At 47.7% G+C, this 23,402-nt stretch overlaps 1 protein-coding gene across 1 annotated transcript in view; it reads right to left on the minus strand.

Annotated features, from left to right (window-relative positions):
• Positions 1-6,107: 6,107 nt before the first annotated feature.
• Positions 6,108-23,402, minus strand: part of XPR1 (xenotropic and polytropic retrovirus receptor 1) — a 95,061-nt gene continuing 77,766 nt past the window's right edge. Inside the window, exons 9-14 of the mRNA XM_009994630.1 lie at positions 23,079-23,244; positions 21,219-21,410; positions 9,056-9,222; positions 8,660-8,799; positions 7,721-7,942; positions 6,108-6,470 (exon numbers count right to left, since the gene is read on the minus strand). Of these exons, the coding sequence (XP_009992932.1) occupies positions 6,410-6,470; positions 7,721-7,942; positions 8,660-8,799; positions 9,056-9,222; positions 21,219-21,410; positions 23,079-23,244 (948 nt within the window). The 3' untranslated portion in view covers positions 6,108-6,409. The remainder of the gene's footprint in view (positions 6,471-7,720; positions 7,943-8,659; positions 8,800-9,055; positions 9,223-21,218; positions 21,411-23,078; positions 23,245-23,402) is intronic.

The raw sequence follows: 23,402 nt of genomic DNA on the forward strand, positions 1-23,402 counted from the left end.
CACTGGCAGGTGGGGGTGCTGAACCCCAGGGCAGAGAGAGCCTCACTCTGCACCCCAGCACCAGAGTTCTGACCTCCCTGCCATTCCAGGACCCATCCTTACCTCCACGCCACCCCAGAGAGGGATCCCAGCTCCTCCACCCACGCTGGGGAGGGGAAACGTGCCTGGGAGATGTTGTCCCCATCAGGCTGGGGACAAATGGTCCAGTGAGGTGCCAAGGCAGGGGCTGGCAGTGCAGGCAGGGAGGACCTGGGGCACAGGGATTACAGCTCCGGGAAGCGGCTGGCACGAGTGACAACGGGCTTAGAGTGATTTCAAGGCGCTGGGCTCTCTTCTGGAGGAAGATTGATTGCAAGAGATGATGAAGAGATTTAAGAGATGAAAACAAAAGGGCAGACCCTGTAAAACGGGGCTGCCCGGCCTCTGGAACACCCAGTATCCAGGCAGGACAACACCTTGGAACAGGGACAACCCAGAGAGAGGCAACCAAAGGCTCTTGGAAGGACCAAGAGCCTTCAGCTGGTACAGCACAGGCTGGGCAGGAGGCTTCCTCCAGCATCACCCCCTGTGTGTTGGGTATAAGTCCTGGACACCTTCCCAAGAATCCCAGGCAGGCTGGGAAACCTTCCTGCCCATCTCTGTCCTCCAAGCACCTTCATCTCCTCCCAGGACACATCACCCACCTCCAGCCACCACTGACAGCCCACAGCTCCCAAGGGTGCAAGAGCAGCATCCGTTTACAGACCTGTAGAAGCCAAACACTTTGTGGGTGGATACAGCACCAGGGGTGGGAAGAAACACACACAGACCGGGCACAAAAGAGCCATCAGATCATTGGAAAACAAAGAGCTTGTAATAATGAAAAAAGGACAGATTTCGTAACCAATCACTTTTTCCTTTGAAAAAACACAATCACAGTAACTTTGCTTTATACAACCACCTAGAAACTATGAAACAGTATCACATTGTGCATTATTATCATCATTATTTTTTTTTTTTAAACCTACTTATCAAGGAGGGTATTCCACACTTCAAAAATGATATCCATTTGGGGAGGAAAGAGGAGACAGCTAATAGCGCAGTCACAGATACACCATGAGTCCAAGCAAGCGGCAATTCTTTGTCCTCACCTTTTCCACTTAGCCAAAAAAGAAGAGTGGAGAAGGGGATAGCAAAAGAGAAAGGAGGAGGAAAGAAAGCAAGCACCCACAGAGGACTAACCACACTCCATAATTACTTTTGACATCTACAGGGCTTCATAGAAAGATCATTTAGACCAACACAGTGGGGAGGGGAGAGGAAGGCGGCAGCAGGACCAAGGGATTTCCACCCCGGGCCCCTTCCAAATGTTGATCCTTTGCCAGGACCTATGGGATAGGGAGGTCATCACAAGTTCTACCAGGCTGCCCAATTTCTCCTCTGGAGCGAAGAGTTTGTAATTTGGTTTCTAAAGCCTGAGAGGCTGTCAGGCCACGGGACATCTTTGCCGGTGGAGCCGTGTCAGGTGGGGCCACGACGAGGCCAGGGCAGCCTCTGACTCCCACTGGGAACAGGGCTGGGGCATCACCACCTGGGAAACATCCATGATCACTGGCCTTGTCCTCTCCTCCCCCTGCGAAACCTGCACTTCTCTTGCAGCCAGGGTGCTGCAGCAGGGACAGTGACACCAGTTCAACCCCACAGTGGTGGGTGGGTTGACAGCTCGTGCCTCGGCACAGTCTTTGGGATGGTGTGATGTACAGGAGGCAAGGTTTGATGAGGTGACAGCACCCAAGCCCCACTGTGACTGCTAGAGTTACCCTAGGGACTTTTTTTTCCACTGTTCCCCCAGGATCCCTAGCCCCTCTTTTCCAAGGAGCCAAAACAATCCAATTGCCTTCTGGAATAAGAATGTAAGTAAAAATAATAAAAATAAAAACATATATGCTTAAGGCAGAAGATCATCTTCCCCCTGCGAGTGCAAAGCAGAACAGTGGAGGAGAGGAGGGAGGACACAGGACCAAGAGATGGGGTTTGTGTTCCCAGCAGGAACCAAGCCATGCCCCAGTCCCAGGGCAGGTCCCTGCATGAGGGCCCCACACCCCCAAAAGCCTGGGGCACACACCAAGCAGCAGCATCCTCGCAGGGTAAGGTCAAACTCACTTGGCTGCTCAAAACACAGGCAAAGCTCAAAGGCTCCATCACATCATCTCCCCTGCTCCTTGGAAGAGCTGCAGTGAAATCCCCAGGGATTGTTACCTCCTGAACAAGGACTGTGCTTTCCCTCCCTGCCTCCCACATGGCTGTGGTGGCCGAGCACTGGCAAGGAGGCAGCACAAGAAAGGTATTAGGAGAAGTGAGAGCTGCAGGATCCATCTCTGCTCCACAAGAGACACTTGTCCCCCTCTCAAAGACCTTTCTGCTGAAGGCAGCTGCCAGTCGTGCCCCCGTGCTCTGTGTACCATCAGCTTTGGACAAACAACAGCAGCACAGACACCGACAGAACAAGGAGTGTAGGACAAGCAACAGTGGACTTTGGGAACATGCCTGGATTTGAGAGGTAGGAGCTTATTTGATACATCCATGAGCCTTGCAAATGCATTTATTTAAAAATGTGGTGGGACAGCAACGGTTCCTGTGGATGGAGCAGCTCCCACTCCTGCCTGCTGAATCCATAAAGCCCAAACTTGTGCCACTGCCCCTTCAGGAGCAACACACCCCCAGCACACAGCACTGCCCCCCCAGGCACAGGGACCTGGCATTTCTGGTGACAAGGTCTGAATGCCAAGCAGGGAATTCCAACAAGCAAATAAACCCTGGATGCTGCAAATCCTAACCCCCTGCCATACAAAAATTCCTGGAAGGATGGGAAGCAGGAGGGAATAAGCACAGAGAAGCCAGTTCAAAAGGAATCTCCAAAATTTCTCAGCCACACTGTGGCATCTCAAAGGGCCAGGAAGATAATCAGGGGCTGGAGCAGCTCTGCTCTGGAGCCAGGCTGAGAGAGTTGGGGTCCTCAGACTGGAGAAGAGAAGGCTCCAGGGAGACCTTAGAGCAGCTTCCAGTGCCTGAAGGGGCTCCAGGAAAGCTGGGGAGGGGCTTTTTACAGGGGCATAGAATGACAGGATAGGGGGGAATGGTTTCAAACTGAAAGAGGAGAGATTTAGGTTAGATATTAGGAAATTCTTTCCTGTGAGGGTGGTGAGACCAGGTTGCCCAAAGAAGCTGTGGCTGCCCCATCCCTGGAAGTGTTGAAGGCCAGAGTGGATAAGGCTCGAAGCAACCTGGTCTAGTGGGAGGTGTCCCTGCCTGTGGCAGGGGGGTTGGAGCTGGATGATCTTTAAGGTCTCTTCCAACTCAAACCAGCCTGTGATTCTATCTCTTCCCTTAGATGGGACCATCTGCAAGGGTTTCAGCCAGACAAAACCAGCTTCCACACTGAACTCAGAGCCACACACGAGCACCACCTCTGCCAACCTCTGCACCGAATTGCAAGGAGAGGCAGAGCCCAACACCCAAATCCCAGCACTGCTTCATGGCAGCCAGATCCCAGACCTGTCTCAGCTTCCACCTTCCATCCAACTACACCCCAACAACTAAAGTGCCAGGTAAAAAACCAAAAATCCCCAGCTCCTTTCCAATCTGCTCTCCATTATTCTGGATTGTCCACTCCAGGAGCGTTTCCAAGCACCCATCAGGAAAGCCCACTCATGAAACAAAACCACCCCAGGACTGTCCCTGCTTCCCTCATACAGGCTGAGCACAAGGAACGACGGGGCTATTTTCTCTCTCACCATCTGCTCAGCTTCGTTAGGTCTCCCTTTATTGGCCAGATGTTCTTGCAGACATGGAGCCATCCCAGCCTTAGTGCTTGCTCTCGGGAGGAATCAGCATGCCTGGGTTCTCAGAAACCTCTGGGAGAGAGGGGACAGGCAGAGGCAGCACTGGGAGCACTTTCAAAGCCATGCCTCCAGGAATTCTGGCTCCTTTCCCCCCAAGAGAGCATCTTAACTCCCAACAGGGACAATGTTTTATTTTAGGAGATAACCTTTGCTAGCTGCAGCATGCCACCTCCCCTTTTCCTATTTCTCTTGCCAGCAAAGACAGATAAAAAGGGAAGGGAAAGCACAAAGCAGGGAGAAGAGCAGACGGAGTGAATTCTTGCTTTCCATAAGGATTTGGGTGAACTACAGAGTGGAAATTGAATTACTCACAACCCGACCCTCCTCACCAGGCTAGGAAGCAGGTCAGACAGTGCAGCAGTAGCTGGTCCCAGGCCACCCCAGCCAAGGAAGGCAGAGTGTTCCCAGGGACTGGAATCACTTCAAAACGTCTCTCTGTATTTTTCCTTCCCTCTGAAAGCAAGAATCACCAGTAAAGCCCCATTTCTTTTGATAAAGAATCACTTGCTTAAGTAACAGCAGGTTTACTTTGGGTTGCCCTCCTCTAAACCACCCCAAGAGTCAGTCTGGCTTCATTCATCTCCCACCATTTCCCAGCTGGAAACACCTACACGAGGTTTTGGACATGGCAACCACCGCTGCAATGTGGAAACTGAAATATTTGAGAGGGGCTTTATATCTCAGAATCCACCTGGGACAAGCAGGAGCCCCCCAATCAAGTATGAACAGACCTAAGGGAGTGAGACAGGGGAACACAGGCTCCAGGGCAACAAAGGGATGACCACCACAACCCCAGCTGCTCTCCACGGGAGCAGACTGAAGCCACAGGAGACGAGGAGCACCTCAACAGACACATCAGCTGCTCCACCAGCACACACACAGTCTCAGCAGCCAGTGGAGGCATCTCCTGGCAGGGCCATCCCAGTTTTCTTATCAGCTGAGATCATGCTACAGGAGCGCGGGTAGTTACAGCTTTGCCCTCAGCCTGGCACAGGTTCACCATCAACCAGAAGTTCATCTATTTCAAATTAAATGAAGAGAACTAAGTTTCCTTCTTCAGTTCCTCTGGGCAAGAGGCACAGCAGGCAAACTGAGAAAATGCAACGTACTGGTCATGAGAGAAGCCGTGCTACTGGGGAATTCAAAAGAACCAAACCACCAAACAGCAGTTGAGCAGGGATTCCTGCAATTCCATCTCTCAAACTAGAGGCAAGCCAGCAGACATCAGAGCAAGAATCCTACTGTCACCTTCCAAGGAGACTTGTTTTCAATTTCCCTTCACCAACACAGTCCTTTCCATGCTCCACGATGGTTCTCTCAACAGCACAGCTCCTGAATCCCAACCCCATCCCATGGGAACCATCACCTCCCTGCCTCATCCTACTTCTGCTGTGCTGGGCTGCAGGACAACACTCTCCCTGCTCAGTGTGTGATGCCCTCAAGCCATCTAAGGATTCTTAAGGCTTTGAAAAATACTTTCTGATCTAGAGAATGGAATTTTGAAGCCTTTGTTGCGCTGCTGGTGGGACCCAACTCTCCTTTCAAAAGGGCTTTAGGATCATCTGCACCACTGTCACGTAGCTGCAGGGGAAACTGGCATTGAACTGGGACAAGAGACATGCCCAGAAGCAGTAGCAGCAACTAAAAAAAGTCAGAAACTTTGGTTTAAAACAAAATCAAAATAGAAAGAGAGAGAGAGAGAGAAAAGGTCAACACAGGTGCATGTTGTCTGACGAGAGGGGCATTTGCAGGGCACAACCCCACCAACCCTGGAGGTCTGGGTCTACATTCACGGCTTCGTTTCACCGTCCCAACCTTCATTGCACAGGACTCAAAAAAAAAAATATCACTCTCGTATGGTTGTTCAGTTTCATAAATAATGTGAAAACTCTACGCAAACAGATACATCGTCTTTCCCCAGAAAAAAAAACACAACTCATAAGAAAAGTTACATCAAATTAAAAAGTAGCTTCATGAATGAAGATACTGCTCTAAGTGCACTTTCCCTGCAAGTGCAGCCAGTGCCTCAGCGCTGGATATGAAGAAAAACAAACAAAGAATGAAACAAAATCATCAGATTTTAAAAACTTCAGTCCGGTTTCAACCAGTCAAAACCGGGCCAAGCAGAAACCGAGTGTGCCCTTGGCACTGTCCCATGAGGGAGTCCCTAGGATGCTTCATTATCCAGACAGGTTTGGATGTCCTTGTTGAGACTGTAAACAATCCTTCTTTCCTGAACTGTCCTCTTTATTGGCAAAACAAAGTAAAATCTTTTATTATTCTTTTTTTTTTCTTTTTTTTTCTTTTTTTTTTTTTTTTAAATAGAACATTAAAATTAACCCAGAAGAAAAGAAATGAAACACAGTGAGCTTGTTGGAGTCCATAGGATCTGGTCTGGAAGAGCTCGGAAAACATGTTCAGTGTTTTCTCCTGTTTTCAGCTGGAACTGTACCAGAGATCGGGTTACTTGGGGGAGAGGGGAAGAGAAGGGGAAAACAAAGGATGAGGAATAAGAGCCCGTGGCCATCTCATGTGTTCACTTCATTTGCTAGGTCCTCTATCAACACCTTAGTGTCACTAGCCTTGGACCTGGAAAAAAACAAACAAACAGAAGACACTCACTGGGGAGAAGAAATTCCAATTACTACACATGCAGACAATAAAAAACACAGTGTGCTTGGAAATCATTCTCCCACGGAGAAGAATTGTTTTCCTCCACTGGAATTGTTTCACACCCTCCCACCCCTCTGCACAAAAACTCCAGAAAAACCACTGCACTGCAAATCCAGAGGAGTGGTTTTTGCTGGCTGCCCCTGGGCTGCACCAGGGTAGAAAGCAGCTCATTTTGGAATATGTTTGAGGTGTCTCAGTTGGCTGCAACTTCTGAGAGGAAAACTGAGGTGGTTGCATGGAATTCAAGCTGGCTCTGGCCCACATCCCCTCTGCACAAAGCTCTTCAGTCTCCAGCAGCCACGTGAACTGTTTGTACTGGTGGTATCTGTGTACTCGGAGTCAACACGGATATGAGACCAGTGTGGCCCCAGGGCTGCAGCTCAGGCCAGAGCACAACCCTTCACGTGACAGCCACCAACTCCTTTTCCTGACAGCCACCAACTCCTTTTCCCCCCCCATCCCCTCCTCCCCACGCAGTGATGCAACAGGGGGATGTGCTGCAGGGATTGCACAACACTCTGTGCTTCCTGGGGGAGCCCAGATGTGGCCAAAGGGATGGGCGCTCCCTTGGCTGTGCTGCTGGAGCAGAAATGATGCCCAGACTCTGGAGCACCCTGTGATGCTCAGAGCAACCAGCACTGTAGTGAAGATACACAGTGAAGAGGGTCAGAAATTGGGGTGCAAGGTGGGGACACATCCAGGCTGGAAGGAGGAGGCATGGAAAGGAAAACTGCATGGTTTTCGATTTGGGAGAGGAAATTTGGGTCTGAGATCTCACGTAGGAAATCTTAACCAAATCATAACTGAAATCTTGGGATGGTCTGAAGCCTAAAAATGGCCAGTTGATGGGAACCTCTTTTCCAGAGTTGGATTTACAACTTCCAGCATCCACTACAGGCTGTTTTTTTGCAGGAGGGGAGTCTTGTCAAGTGAACTCCCTTTTCCAGGGGTTTACCAGAACCCCAAGATGACTTAAAGGACAGATCAACCCTCCAGCAGAGGGATTTTCATTTACTAATCAGGACGTGTCCTCCCCCCCTTTGAATGACTATTGTGGCCAAGATCTTTGCCCGAAGATGCAAGTCCATAAATGGCCACCCAAGGACTTGCAGCAGCTCTAAGACCCCAGGGTTGGGTTTGTTCTGTCAGAGGGAGGCAACACGTACTGTGAGGCAAGACGAGGTCTGCGCAAGGAGACGCTCTGGCTGCGCTTCCACTGCTTGTTCTTGCGGCGGTTTCTCACCCCATCCTCCTGGTCCATCATCTGATCCAAGAGTGTCAGGTCGTCGGCGTTGAGCGGGGCCACGGAGATGTCCCTCACGGCACGGAACTCGCCGCAGTTGTTCAGGTGCTCGTTTTCCAGGCGGAAGAAGTTCCACACAAACCGCCTGGCGTGGAGAAGAAAGTGTAAAATTACCCACCTGGTTTCGTTTTTGCAGCCATTGCCTGTGTTTGCAAAGCACTGGGAGATGCACCTGAGCACCACTGACTGTTCTCACCAACAAAAGTGCCTCTGGGAACATGTTGGGAGCACAGAGAACTGACTCACAGCAGTGACTCCTACAACAGCTTCCCAACTCCCTGGAGAAGGACAGACCTGTCAGGCTCATTGTCCTAGGATGACAGCCCTAACCTGGGGAGCACGAAGGCAGAAGGCACTGAAAGCAAAAGGCAACCTCCACCATGTCCACAGGTGAGGTTCAGCTTCAAGGGCTTTCAGTCATCTCAAGAAGCTGTCAGGGTGGGACTGCAGCTAGAGTACAAGTGTGTCAAGAGCCATGAAACCCTGCAGGACCCAGACCCATCATGTGGACTCCAAATAAGTGGTTGGAAAAGCAGCAGAGATTTCAGAGTAGTTGTAAACCTGAGAATCAAGTGAAACTTAATATGGACATTCCCACAAGGTAATTTTTACAGCAGAGCCCTCTCCAGCTTTCTTCACTCAGCATCCTATTTGGCATTAAACATTCCTGTTAGACTTAGTCTTCCATCCCAAGGACTGGTACCTTCCACGTCCGAGGATGAGGTGACATCCAGCTGTGCTGATGTCACACAAGTAATAAAAATGGGAAAGAGAAACAAACTGTTCAGTCAAGCATCCTTACCGGAACACCTCAAGTGGGGCAAATACAGTAGAAATGATGTCCCCAGCATATGGAAAGATCTGCATGGAAGTGAGGGAGATCTGGATGGTCCACGCAAAACGCAGGATCACGTCTTCTACAATGGCACAGTAGTAGTATGCCTGAAGAACAAGACAAACAGGACAGCTCATTGCACAGGAGACAGACCTCTCCTGGCCTTCAGCAAGACACAGGATTTGCTGCTCAACCACCAAAGGACTGAAGAGCGTGGAATGACCTCTTGGAAAGGAATAAACTGCTTGAAAATCCCAGCCCCGTGCCATTCAGAAAGCACCAGCTGCAATGTGCTCCATGCTCAACACGTTTTGTTAAAACATGAAAAGCCTTCTCTGAGGTAAGAGCAGGCTGTACACTCACTTTCTGTGGGTAGACAATTCCTTCTCGAAGAAAGGTGTTTTCACCAGCATTCTTGTCAAAGAGACCCCAGTCCATCTTCAGGTCCCAAATAAGGGTGTAGCAAGAGCTGATGAAATAGAAGATAATCCACAGGTAGAAGAACACTTGGGTGTCACTGTGGTTTTTAGCTGGAAAAGAGAAGAACAACATTCTTCTGTACGACTGCACAACAACTGCTGGAAAATTTAAAGCTCGTTGCTTCTTAAAACAGCTACAAATTGGCCTGTTTGATCAGTGGAAATAACAGCCCTTTCATCCAAGAAAATCAAGCTAGCTACTCCAAAGCAAACCAAAAGCCTTGCCAGGACCAGCTTTATGTAATAATTCAGAATCTACTTTCACTTCCTTCAACGTTTTGTATCTGGGATTGAGATTGACAGGAATATTTTTATTTTCTTGGTGGGTTTATTACTCCAACTCCGAACAGCAGGTGGAGCCTGAGGGCCACATTTCACAAAGGCTTGTATAAAGGCAAAAGCAACGAGGCAGTGCTCAGTCAGGAGGGGTTGGCAAGACAGTATTTTAGTTTGTCTTGACATAAACAGCTGTGAATTAAGTGTACTAAAAGCCTGAAAGAGGACAGGCAGTACAGGAACTTCCACCAGCTGTGGCAGAGGTTGCGGTGGCAGGGAAAAAATAAGCAAAAAGAAGGCAAGACATGATTAACATGCCTGTATAAATCCTGAAGAAGGCTCAGGATGGAGTTTAATCGCCCATACAGAGCTCTTCTTCGTGAAACACAGGGCTGTGGGCACAAAGGCTGCTCACCTCACATGTGTTTTTGCAACTAAGTTGTTTCCCATTCCCCCCTGAAAAGGTGATATTGCTCCCTCAATTTAGGTCAATTTCCCAGCCGGCTGGGTAAAAACAAACAGATCTGGTAATTCAGTCAAATTCGGGTCCTAAAGTTCATGAAAACAGAACAAGATACAAGGCTTTTCAAGGCTGAGACACTCAGCATCTCCCTGCTGCCAGGAGTCTTCCCTCCTGTCTGTGCAGCCACCACAACCCCTCAGTCCCCAGTTCTCTCTAACAAAGCCACTAACACTTCCAGTACAAAAAAAAACCCAGAGGGTTTCCAGTCCAAACCCGACCCCTCGCTAAGTGACAGGGCTGTTTTCCACAGATGTAGCTTTAAAACAAACAAACGAGTGAAACCGATCACAGAGGGAGCAACAGGGCAATTTGCTCTCTCCCTCCATTTGCCTTTCTAACAATGAGGACAGAACTGGAAGGCAGCAATCCGATAAAATTAATGGAGGTGAAAATGAGAGGCATTGTGGAAGAGTACATTCCTCCCGTGACGCCTTTCAGGTTTCCTGGACATGATGTGCAGGATATAGGTCAAATACACACAGCCGTTCTCCTTTCAAAACACACCCCCTAAGGCAAAGCTATTAAAGCCACTTCTGCAGCAAAGCCCGTTTGCAGCGCAGCTCCAAACCGGGGGAAAGGACCCGAGATCTGCTGCAAGTTCTCGGGTTGGGCTGGCTCCCCTGCTTTGGTGCAAGGCTTGGAAGGCTTTGAGCACTAACCCACATCTTCCCGGCAGCGCTCAGGGACAGGTCTGCAGAGCCCTGAGAGCAGCCGGTGGAGAAGTCCTGCAGAAAAAACAGTCTCTGACGCCCAAGCACGGTAATGCTGCTGCTTTGAAACCACCTCTCCCATCTATTTTTAAAGTGCAGCTGCCCACAAAGCAGGACGCAGGTGAGGTTGCTGGAGCTTTAGCAACTAGGGCTCTACTGCAAGATTTCACTCTGCCCCAATCAGCTCCTCCAAAGCCTCCCCTACATTATTTCAGGAAGAAAAGGCAGATGCTGACATGGGATGACTCAGACACACTAAGCCTGTTCTTTCCAACCTTATTTTTAGCTCATTAGCTCTCCATGTTTAGTTCCTGCTACCAGATCCTTAATGATAATTCAGAGGTAGCTGATGGGTTAAGTGCTTTCAAAGCATTAATGCTCCCAAGCACATTGTGAGGCTGCAGGCATCCTATCAAGCTTAGGTTTAAAGGTTAGGTCATGCTTTTTTTTATCCCTTAAGGACAGAACACAAAGAAACTGAGTCTTACTCCACATCTTCATGGAGCAGACATGGAGAAGGCAGTGTGGGCAATACCATCCATCACTTTCCCTTCAGCCACAGCCCTGGTTTGGGCCATGCCCTGCAGGTGTTGGGCTAAGGAACAGCAAAATGACATTGCTGGGAGCTCCTTTGGTGCTCTCCAACCAGAGAGAGGACAGTCCAGCCCCAGATGATCATCTCAAACTATATAAGGGGCTAACAAAACTGTATCCTTAGTAGGCAATGACACAAGAAGGTGATTTCAAAGGGTCACGCTGCTTAAAGGAGGAGTACCAGGAAAAAAGAGACCCATGTAAGAAATCTGGCATGAACCTCATCAACCTCGAAAGGATGTGCTTGCTTATGGTTAGGCTACACTGGCCTCAGCTCCCTTTCCCTGCCCCTGTCTTCACAGCAGCTTTTTCAGCAGCACCTGGGGTCAAGCTGCTCACCCCTCGCTCCTGCTGGCTCTCCCACCAACTGGCTCCATAACACCTTCAGCTCCTGAAAAATTCCATTAAAAACCCAAATCACTTCTTGATAAAATGCTCTAATCACAACTAACCTCTTGTCTTCAGCCTTGGCCTTCGAGTCCCTTCCTTTAATCACTTCTTCTTTTCCTCCTGCCTGCAATTCTGTTTGATACCTTCCTTCCTTCTGTCCTCATTGGTATTCAGCTGGTGCACGGAAATATGTTCCTGCTCTAGGCAAGCAATTATATCTCAATCTCCACTGGCTGGTCCTAGTGGCCCCTCTTCACTGCTGCTCAGGGGGGTAGAAAATGAAGGCATTCATATTCTGCCCAGAGGCTCCATCCACTCCATCCACTCCCAGAGGCAGTGTTTTTTCAGGAGCAAAATATAGCTGTGCATATGTATGATGATGTCAGGGAGTATTTAAGCAGGAACTGTTTCATCCTGTGTTTTTCTTCTTTGTTTAACAACGTGCTAGAAACCACCAAAAACCACTAGAGAGGGGTAGTCTCAGGCTGAGAGAAGAACTCTGGATACCTGGGTAGATCTCAACCTGTCCATGAGGGGGAAAAAAAGACCAAGTCTTCAACATCCCATGGACTGCAGCCACTCTTTGGCAGCACAAATGCCAGTCCACCCAGCCAGGGGTGGGTGAAGGATCCAGCAAATTCCTTAAGGTACAGTTATTCAAAACAGCACATGTAGGACAGCATAAAACCTCTGCATGGAAAGCTGCAGGTGCAGTTTTACCCTCCCCATTGCTGTTTGCAACCTTCACCACAGAATTTCCATCACCAACCCCAGTTTACCCTATAAAAGGCAATCCCAGTAGATACTCTGCACAAAGACATCTACAAATGGCCCCAGAAGGTCAACTAGATAAATAATGGAAGGCTTCCACCTCTGAACTGAAGCTGTGAATGGCCACAGTCACAGGAAACAGCCAAAGGCTCTCAGAGCAGCAGAATTTACTGTCTACAAAACTTGCTGATAGACAATATCCTAGATCCCAAAACCAGCCCCAGGGGACACAATATCTGAGTAGCATTCGGCAAGAATAATACTGAGCAGAAATTACAGCCCCTTCTAAACACAGGCAAGGGAAAGGTTGCTTTCCATCAGAGATAGACAGCAAATACTATCCTGAATGCTGTTAATATTGACTTTACTTCTGAAGAATACTATTTGTTTACCCTGCTGAATTATTCTGAGGAATGTAAACACCATATAGTATTCAACACAGCCAAAATCAATGCCATGTATTATTGAAGACCTGGATAAGAGCACAATGGCCCTTGATAAGCACTCGTGGTGTGTCAGCCCCTGCAGCTGGCTGTGGTTTCTGCTGGTGGGGAAAGCTGTGATAAAAGCTGTAAGAAGCATGAGGTTATCAGGAAACACAGTCAGGTAAGCCCTGCTACATCAGACAAAGCTCACCCAGCCCCAGCAACCCTGCCTCCAGCAGCAATTAAAAACCTCTTGGTCAAGGCATGCCAGACTCAGCCTCCTTTGATGAGCAGCCTTTCAAGCACAGATTTAAGCAGGACAAAAACCAAAAATATGTATTTATTTCCAAGCCCAGATAGCAGAGCACTCAGCATACACTGTCTGCCAACCAGTTAGCCCAGGGATGACATGTGCCCATTAAGTCCATCCCAGCCCACAACAGGAAGGTGGGGTGACAACCAGAAGTGACTCATCTACAAAATAACTGCCACCAGAGTGACATCACAGAGCAATTCTCTAACACTTTGCTGCTGCAAGTGCAGCTCCCTCAGTAATTATACATCTTAATGAGGGGGGAGCAGCAGGACTGCCTTTCTGCCTGGCCAGCATGTACTGCTGTTTAACACTGATCAATGGCAGAGCCACGATGGATTTAATGCAGTAAAAAGGCAAACAACCTGGAGCAGCACACAGAGGACCTGCCATCCTGTGCTGATGGGCTTTGTCAAACACCAACCATTTCATCTGAACAACTGTCCTGATTTGAGCAGGTTTGTTATCATCGGTTCAACTGCCAATCCTGAGTTAAACTGTGGCAATAATCTTTCCCTAAGGTTCTGCAAACCTCTCTTCTAGCCTCTGGGCACGATTTAAAGCAAAGCAGCAAGATACAGTGCAGAGAAGAACCGTCAGGAGGCAACATCTCTCTCGTTACTTCTTCTAGCTAGATTCTACATTGGTAGAGCAGAAAAACCCCCAAATCATGTTTTGACTAAAAAATGATAAGAAGATATGACTGTGCCTCATTTCAAGAAATCACAACAGTCTCATTGCTTGTATCTCACAAATAGAAGAAGGTGATTTAATTGCAAACAGGAAGAAACGTATCAGTCAGGACTGAGATTTGATCTTACTATTCTTCTGGTGGCTTCTCCAGCATTGGAGACGTGTTCTTGGGGCATGTTTGACTGCTCACTTGGGAAGGATGGGATTTGCAATCTAACCGTAGGTCAGCAGTCTCTCTAATAAAAATACCTGGATTCACAATCAGAAATGAATAGCATGGTAATCAGGGCCTTCGTTGGACAACTTAGGAGACAGTGTCAACTGCTACTTCTGTACTGCTTTGAGATCCCAAAGCAGATTCCTTTGAAACATAATAAAAATCAAAACTAAAAAACCCCCACTATTGTATGATTGCATCTCCCAGATTTCTGCAGCACCAGAGAACTCCAGATCTGCAGTCATTTGACATGAAAATCACTTGTGATGTAGTCAGTTGCTTTTCTGAAAATGTTCCATTAAATAAAGGTCAGGCTTCCCCTAAGTGCTCCTGAAATGAGGTATCATTAGGCCATACTTTTTACTCACACCTTATTCACTAGTGTTCCTGCTCCTCCAGCCACCTCTAACACTACGAAGCTTTAAGTGATACCAAGGTCCTATTAGTCCACTTTCCAAATCCCAGCCATTAAAATCCATCTCTCAGCTGCAATCCTGAGAAGCAAAGACACAAACCACTCAGCAGCCCAGCCTGCCTCTCCCTCACGGCACAGCTGCCACCACCAGAAATGTCCCACTTGACTAGACCTACAAAGCACGGGAAGATTTCCCTCTGGGATGTCATGCCTCATCTGTGCTGATGTTCAGAGTGCAGTGGCAGTTCCCAAAATCCCTCTCCCATCTCATCCCACCTTCCCTGCTCACTTACCAGCGAGTGAGCTCCTGCTGGCACCTCATCCCCAGCCAGGGTGGTCCTGCCAAGGTGCTCCTCACCCTTCGTAGCAGCTTGACCCTGAAGTACCACCACCAGGATGGGTTTCTAAGCAATTAGAGGAGCTAACAAGGTGGGGTGGAGAAGCCAGTCTCACTCAGGGTGCCACAGAGACCCACGTCAAAGCTGGGAGAAGGTCAGAGGCCAGGATAGAAATGTTTGCCCATGGCAATGCCTCCAATTCTTCACTAATCACACTGCTGCTGCTCTGACGGAAAGGATCAGAAAGACTGGCTAATGAACACAACTCATTACTGATGGCCTCCTGGGCATGGGATGACAGGGTTTCAGACAAAAAAATTCATCCTAGCTCCCAGCAATGTGACAGACGTTGCACGTTTCAGCTCCAAATAATCATCCTGATGGAGCTGCCAGTGTGCTGTGCTGAGGCAAGCTGTGTGAAAACTGCAAGTATTAAGAAAGAAGCCAGTTAATCCCATTACAAAGTTTGTTTTACTTCAAGAGGTCAAGCCAAGCACTCTGTAAGGCTCTTGTGTCACCTAAATCAAATCATCTGGCTGCAGCACTGACAGCTCTTGCCAGCACAAAGGAGTGAGATGGGAGATCTTGTACTGTGACACGAGGGATAAGCTAGGGAACAGGATCTCACAAAAGCTGCTTGTTTCAGTGTTCCATGGGATTTGTACTTGAATTCTAGATGTCCATCTATTTCACTTTGCCTCACTCCCTAGAAGTTAAATGATACTTCTCAGCTGAAGTACCATAAACTGCTGCACCAATGTTTGACCTCTGCAAAAGTGGTTTTAGTCTCACTTTTCCCTTCACCTTGCCTCCTGCTGTCATCATTTAGGATGACAGTTAATTATTGTTCCACCTACCAAGGAATTCACCTTGCAGATTCTGACAAAGTGCCAACAAGAGCTAAGTGACCCAACCCACTACCCAGTACTTTGGCTAAGAGAGAAGAGCAGAGCTAAGGTGCAGTCAGGGATCCTCCTACAGCTTCCAGAGCAACAGCTTGACATCACCACCACTCTCTGCTCCTTTCTGTCATGCACCATCATCCTCCACCTGGAAGTCTCACCCCTCCCCAGGGGAGCAGCAGTGGGAGAACCAGTGATCCGTTCCAGCATGAAGGTGGCTCTGCCAGCCAGTGTCACCACTGGTAATGGCTGGAGGCATCGTGATGAATGAGGAGTGGGCAGCAGCTACCAGACCTGGGAATCTTCCACTGCTTTGGCAAAAAGCAGCACACGCCCCATTCATCATCATCATCTGGTGAAACCTCTCTATTAGCAGGGGATGGTCCAACACCTTCCTGCCAAAGCCCATTAATCACTGGATGACTCCTGCCTAGACACTTCACATCTCTATTCCTTGGAACAGAAGCAGGGAAGGAGGCTCACGGTTTTCTCAGGCTTTAAAAAAGACAAATCACACCCCCCTCCACCAGGAGAAGCCTGTTTCTGCAGCCAGGGCTCTTTAGAGACAGCCCTATTTAGTTAACTTCCGTATTTTTAATTACTGTCAATTTCCTGGGCTGTTTAATGAGAAAGTGTGTGGTGGTTACATTATCTTAGACCGACCGAAGGCTCTCCAGGGCACTTCCAAGAGGATGGCAGCCAGTGTGCAGCACTTTTCTCTGGAGTACCTGGAAAAGGCGTGGGAGCAGCGTGGAAGAGGAGACGCTTACTCAAGTTTCCAGGCCACAGGGGATTAACTTGGGAATAATTCAGAGGTTAATAAATAGCTGGATGCTACCCAGACCACAAGGACCTCACTGACTAAGGTGTGTAAATCAAACTTAAAAAACTTGCATAAACCATCTTTCAGTTAAAGGATAAAATACCACATACTCCATTTAGACCCTGAACTTGTGTTTAAGCTCAGTCAACACGTTCCTGAAGAACACCAAGGTAAATACACACATAGACAATCTCAGGGCTGGAGCAGCTCTGTTATGGAGACAGGCTGAGAGACTTGGGGTTGTTCAGCTGGGAGAAGAGAAAACTCCAGTGAGACCTTAGAGCACCTTCCAGTGCCTGAAGGGGCTGCAGGAAAGCTGGGAAGGGTGTTTTTACAAGAGCATGGAGTGACAGGACATGGGGGAATACTTTCAAGCTGAAATTTAGAGAGATTTAGGCTAGACATTAGGAAGAATTTCTTCACCATAGGGGTGGTGAGACCCTGGCACAGGTTGCTCAGGGAAGCTGTGGCTGCTCCAACCCTGGAAATGTTCAAAGCCAGGCTGGATGGGGCTTGGAGCAACCTGGTTTAGTGGGAGGTGTCCCTGTCTGTGGCAGGGGGGTTGGAACTGGATGATCTTTAAGGTCCCTTCCAACCCAAACCACTCCATGATTCTATGATAATATTCATCTGGCTAGCTGCTCAGGGGGACCTCAGCCCTGGCAGGGAAGTTAAGGCCAGGAGCAGAGGCTTCTGCTGAGTTAAATAAAATACCACATACTCCATTTAGACCCTGAACTTGTGTTTAAGCTCAGTCAACACGTTCCTGAAGAACACCAAGGTAAATACACAAGTGCTCACCCTGAAACAGCACATCCCACAAAAGAAGGAAATGATGGAAGAGACCAAAGCACTTGAGAAGCTTTCTGTGGAGGATTCTCCCCCTCTACTCTGCTTTCATGACCCCACCTGCAGTGCTGTGCCCAGTTCTGGGGACCTCCAGTACCAGAAGGACATGGAGCTGTCGAAGCAAGTCCAGAGGAGGCCACATAGACAATCTCAGGGCTGGAGCAGCTCTGTTATGGAGACAGGCTGAGAGACTTGGGGTTGTTCAGCTGGGAGAAGAGAAAACTCCAGTGAGACCTTAGAGCACCTTCCAGTGCCTGAAGGGGCTGCAGGAAAGCTGGGAAGGGTGTTTTTACAAGAGCATGGAGTGACAGGACATGGGGGAATACTTTCAAGCTGAAATTTAGAGAGATTTAGGCTAGACATTAGGAAGAATTTCTTCACCATAGGGGTGGTGAGACCCTGGCACAGGTTGCTCAGGGAAGCTGTGGCTGGTCCCACCCCGGAAATGTTCAAAGCCAGGCTGGATGGGGCTTGGAGCAACCTGGTTTAGTGGGAGGGGTGCCTGTCTGTGGCAGGGGGGGTGGAACTGGATGATCTTTAAGGTCCCTTCCAACCCAAACCACTCCATGATTCTATGATAATATTCATCTGGCTAGCTGCTCAGGGGGACCTCAGCCCTGGCAGGGAAGTTAAGGCCAGGAGCAGAGGCTTCTGCTTGGCTGTGCTGCAAGCAGCAGGGACTGAGGGCATGCACTGCAGTTGCCAGGCAGCCTAGAGCTACAGATCTGCCTCATTTGCCTGTGCAAACACACCCAGCAGGGCTGGATTTACAGAGCTCGGCCTTTGCTTCCCATTCCTTTGAGCGATATAAAAATACTGAGAGCTCTTCCTTTGGGAGCTCAGCAACAGTTGCCCTTGGGTGGCTGCTGTCTTCCCTGAAATGTGGCTGGGCTCCTGAGATGGGGTGACACAGGCAGCTGTGTCAGCACTTGTTTGTGCCAACGCTGCCTGCTCCGGTCTTATGTTATGGGGTTGTTACTCGCACTTCAGCTTCACTAGTTCAGATGATGTCTCGAGTATCAAGGTGACAGCTTGGAGTTAACTCTCTAAATCTATTCTAGGACATAAAGATTGCAAATCCAGGAGAGAAAACTTTACTTCAATACCGTACTGGTCCAAAATCCCAACTGCAATTAGCACAGAAAAAAACGCATTCTCCATCTAAATCAAAAGGAAGAAAAAGAAATGGTTTCTCTGAGGGAAGAAAGAATCAGAATTACACACTGCCTGAGCAATATGAATTGTGAAACAGTGGTATTTTGGGCAAATTTAGAGACTATGGTACACTGTGGGGGAGTATAGTACACTCCTTCTCTACAGGAGGCTTGGAGAAGGGAGTACCACATGTAACTGAAAGTATATAACTTAAACATAATAAGGTGGAATTTGTACATTTCTCTAGTTCCAGTTTTCCAACACACACAAAAAAGCACAGCACAACAATGCTGTAAGTGCACTCTGGATGAATTAGCTGGCTTTCCACACCAGCAAACACTCCCAGCTTCACAATCCATCTTCACACAACCAGCAGACACAAGTTAAAAAACTACAGAGCAGGTACAGATCACTCAACGTGCGAACCAAGGGAGGAGAGCAAGCCTTTCCAGAGGGCTGTGATGTTCCCTGGACTCCCAAGTGGAACACAGGGGCTGGATTACATTACCTGACCTCCCAAGAAAAGGCCACCAATTACCCTCTTGTCCTGGCAGCCCAACACTGTCATTCCAGAGGTATAAGTCATAGGCTGGCGAACGCAGGCACAGAAGACTGTTTAAATAAAACCCTCATTACCACAGCAGTTAACAAGTTCGTTACCTACTGCAGTTCAGGGTCTAAGAAGCAAGGATCTTGACCAATCTGACACTTGTTTTGGGCAGTGTTTGCTTTCCCAACAACAGGCAGCAAGCCCATAGCAGGTGTTTTGTAGGTAAGACAAATGCATGTCTCTGCCATCCTTAGGCAGACACAGAGAAGGCATCTATTTTCAACAGGAGCATCAGGGTGATAGACCATCTGATCCTGAGTCCCAAAAGAACTGGGAATCTGTGTAAAGCACTTAGATAAAATGGGAATTTTATCAGGCACAGCACATCAGGAAGTGCACTTGTGACAGGACAGGAACAGGCCTACGGGGCTGACAAGACAGGGCAAAGTCTTCAGGCAGCCCTCTGAAAAATCACTACAAGCCCAGGCAAAGTGACATTTACAAAACCTGCACTAACATGCAATTTCCAAAGGCCACAAAGCTTCCAAATATTTACTTTTTTTCCTGTATGACACCAACCACTCTGTGCTCCTGACTCCCACCGAGCCACACGGACAGACAAAACCTGCAAGTCACGAACATCTCTCAGCAATTGGAACCAGCCCCGTGCCTGGATCGTAAACACCTCATTACAACCCACTCCCTGCCAGACTAGATGAGCAGACAACAGTGATGTATGGCAGCCATGAGAACCAGGGTCAGGGGTACTGGCGTGGATGCAGACTCCAAGGGGAGGAGGGAGAGGTCAAATACGTCAACAGGACATTTCAACAGATGCTGCTTTTCCTCTTGGTTCCAAAATCTACTCCAACCTTTCCACAGAAGGCTCTGTCAGAGTGTTCCCTTCCAGCAAGGAGAAGTATTAGTCAGCCTCCCCAAAGCAGGGCACTGTATATAAAAGCATATAAGCAGTGACTATAGTCAGGCAATAATCTGTATTTGCCTCTTCTTAGGGTTTGGCAGTGGTGACTAACTGGACTGCAGGGCTGGAACTGAAGAGCTGCAGAATGTCACTGAGCAAACAAGTTAAAACAGGAACAAGCTCTGAGGGCAGAGGAGAAGGAGGAGATGCACAGAGGGGCCTGGCACTGCATCCAGCACTAATGTTCCCACGTCAGGTTCGCGTGTGCCCAGCTCCCAGCCTTCAGCTACCCTCCCCTGCTGTTGAAATGCAAGCCTTGAGAAGCACTCTTGGTGTGACCTCAGGCTCAGCTACGTCAAAACAGCCATTTTTTGGCCACTGGAAGGTTTCTAATAACCCTACCACCCCTTGAAAAAAACAGCATGTTAACTGCAAGTATGCTTTGAACACTTCTACCTGCCCCACTACAATCATATTTCAGGAGAAGTAATTGCTCACAAGCATTTGTGGCTGCTAACTGCTGGAGATACTGAAGGCATATATATTTTCAAATAAAAGAATACAGCTTTTAGGACTTCAGAACAATGAAAGGCAGGGCAACTGCCTGAAGTGCAGAAACTAAAAGCTTTTTCCTTCAGAACAAGAGCAGAATCGAGTAATTGTCGTTTCCAGGGAGATGGGGGAACTTGAGGGATCAGAGCTCAATCTGCAGTTAAATGGATTGGAAACAACTCCTTACCAGCTGCAGAAAAAACATGGATAAAAACACACAAGAAAATCCAGAGAGAGCATTTTCCTGGAACTGTGCACATCTCCCCACATTCAGGAAGGATGGACCAGATGGACCAAGGGAGAAGTATTTCCCATGTTGTCCCCTTGCTTACACATCTCCCATTTAACCTCCCTTCATAGAAAAAACTGACAGGGCTTTCAGTTTTCTCCTTTCAAGAGAGAAAGCTGAAACATTCTCTTTCACTCTTCCCAAGTGCAGTTCTAAGCAAAAAAAACAACCTCAAAGATTATGTTGAAATGCTTTCTGCAAGCTAGGTCTTTGTCTTTCCATGGAGATGTCTCACAGGCGCCCAAAAAGAAAGGTTCATGCTTCGTGCCAAATTCTGAGCCTCTCCCATGTCAAAAGCAAATCCCACAAGCTGCAAAGACTTTTCCAAAATGACCAATACCTTTGTGAGTGCTGTAGAGGGCTGCAAATGTCACCACAAAGAAGGTGGTGGAATATTTTCCAGCATTAACCAGATGAAAGGCCCGTTTGTTATCACGGTAACGGCGCAGGCACTGGATGAATCGCAACCAAGCAGGGATGCACTGGACAACTGCTCTCACTCCGTAGGAGTAGCTGTAACAAATCTGATTATCTGGAAGAAAAAAAATAAAGGGACACAGAGTCAGCAAGTTTAGAGAACTCCTATTGTCTTTTTTTTTTTTTTGTAAGCACAATATCACTTGACATGTGTGCAACTCCCCATCAACGTGTGGTGCTGAGGGGCACACACATCCAGAACAGAAAGCATCCTGGAGCCCTTTGTTGCCTCTCTGAGGTACTCAGGTGACAGGACATCAACAACACATCCAGACAGACCAACATCTAACTCCTTCACTATAATTAACATCCAAGGAGATTATTTCTAATCTGTTTTTATATTCATTTTGTGCTGTTGGCAGCACGGAGATCAAGTTAAGGATGGAATGACAAGAGGCCTTCGAGGCTGCATTTTTGTACATAAATGTACATAACCTCTGCAGGAGGGCTCAAAAAGGCTATTTTGCCTAAGATGTCCTTCACCCATTTTTTCTTGTATATTGTAATAGGAAACAACAACATATTTCAGCATGTGTTCAGGGTTTTTTGTTGTTGTTGTTCTTTCATTTAAAAAGAAACAAACAATGGGGGCAGAAGGCAACTATATCAACCTGACATTGTGTCACACCTCTGGTGTTGGAAAGTTTTCTTTTTATTGAGGAAACAACCAGGAAGACTCCAGCTTTGCCTGGAACCTCCACACATGCTGTAATTCTTATGCTGTGTCCCTCAGAACATCTAAACCAAACACTCCACCAACATTTCTTTCTTATTCAGAATAATAGAGGCAAGTTATTAGGTGATATTTATCCCAAAGCACTGTGTTCTTATTCTCTTGTTAGGATTGGAAGAGGACAAGTTGTTATCCACTTGATTGCTATATTTACTTTATTTTTAATAAATATTTAGTTACTTGCAACACTGTCTGAAAGCAAAGATAAAGATCAGACAGACTGGAAGAACAAAGTGAACACTGATGCTTATTGAAGCACATTGCAAATCCTTTCAGCAAGAGTCAAAACCACCAGGCAACATGATTTGCCAGCAGTCACTGCTTAAAATGGAAAGACAGCAGCCTGATCCAGGAGCAGACAGGTAGGATTTTGTCACTGGGAAAGCCCACAGTCAAAACTCATACACCAATTCTGCAGCTGTTCTGGCTGGGAAGAAGAAAAGAAGCAGAGCACACACAACTCTGGCACCAGAGCATCAAGTCTAGCTGGATGAGGGGTGGCACTAATGAGCTCTGAGGAGGTTCCTCCACCCCCTCTGGCTGTAGGGTTCTGTGACAGAGGCTGTAAGACAAGACACAGAAAATCGTGGCTAACAAGCTCGTGCATCTCATTTTCATGCAGAGCAACAGGACTGGGCTGAAAGCAAATCCATGGATAAACCACTATGAAATAAAACAAGAATGCCAGGCAAGTGGATTTCTCTTTCCCATCAAGAAGTGCTGTGCCTAAATTCGGTGATGAATATACACACCAGGCCAAATGACTGGATTAGGAAATGAACATGGGTGTGAAATTCCATTTCTTTGGATGAAAAAAAGACAGGGCAGAACCTCTTTAATGCTGTGTTTACAAGAAACACTAATCATTTTAGTTTCCTAGGTCACTGGTAGCCCTCTTCAAAACAGAGAGAGATGATTGTGAAGTTGCCTTGCTCAGTGTTTTTGAGGTCATTCTGACCACGTTTGCATGGGTTACCAGCATTACTTTACCTGTGTTTGCCAGAAGTCCAGCATTGCTCCCCCACTGAACCTCAAAGCTGTAGAAGCAGATCATGTATTCCAGATCCATAAGTATCACAACCAGGCTGTTGAGCTGATCAGCCAGCCAGAAATCTGCAAAGCCAACCTTGTGGAAGGGAGCAGTGAACACTCGAAACTGTCAGGAAAAAAAAAAAAGGAATAATTCATGACATAGCATCAAAGACATCTAAATGCAGTGGCAGGACACCACAGCATTGGACAAATATGGAAATAACAGAAACCCTTGAAGATTTATTGCTGACCTTTCACTCCTGCTGACAGAAAAGTGTCTTC

This window comes from Chaetura pelagica, unplaced genomic scaffold, assembly GCF_000747805.2.
Source record: "Chaetura pelagica isolate M959 unplaced genomic scaffold, ChaPel_1.0 scaffold363, whole genome shotgun sequence".
Classification (NCBI taxonomy): Eukaryota; Metazoa; Chordata; class Aves; order Apodiformes; family Apodidae; genus Chaetura; species Chaetura pelagica.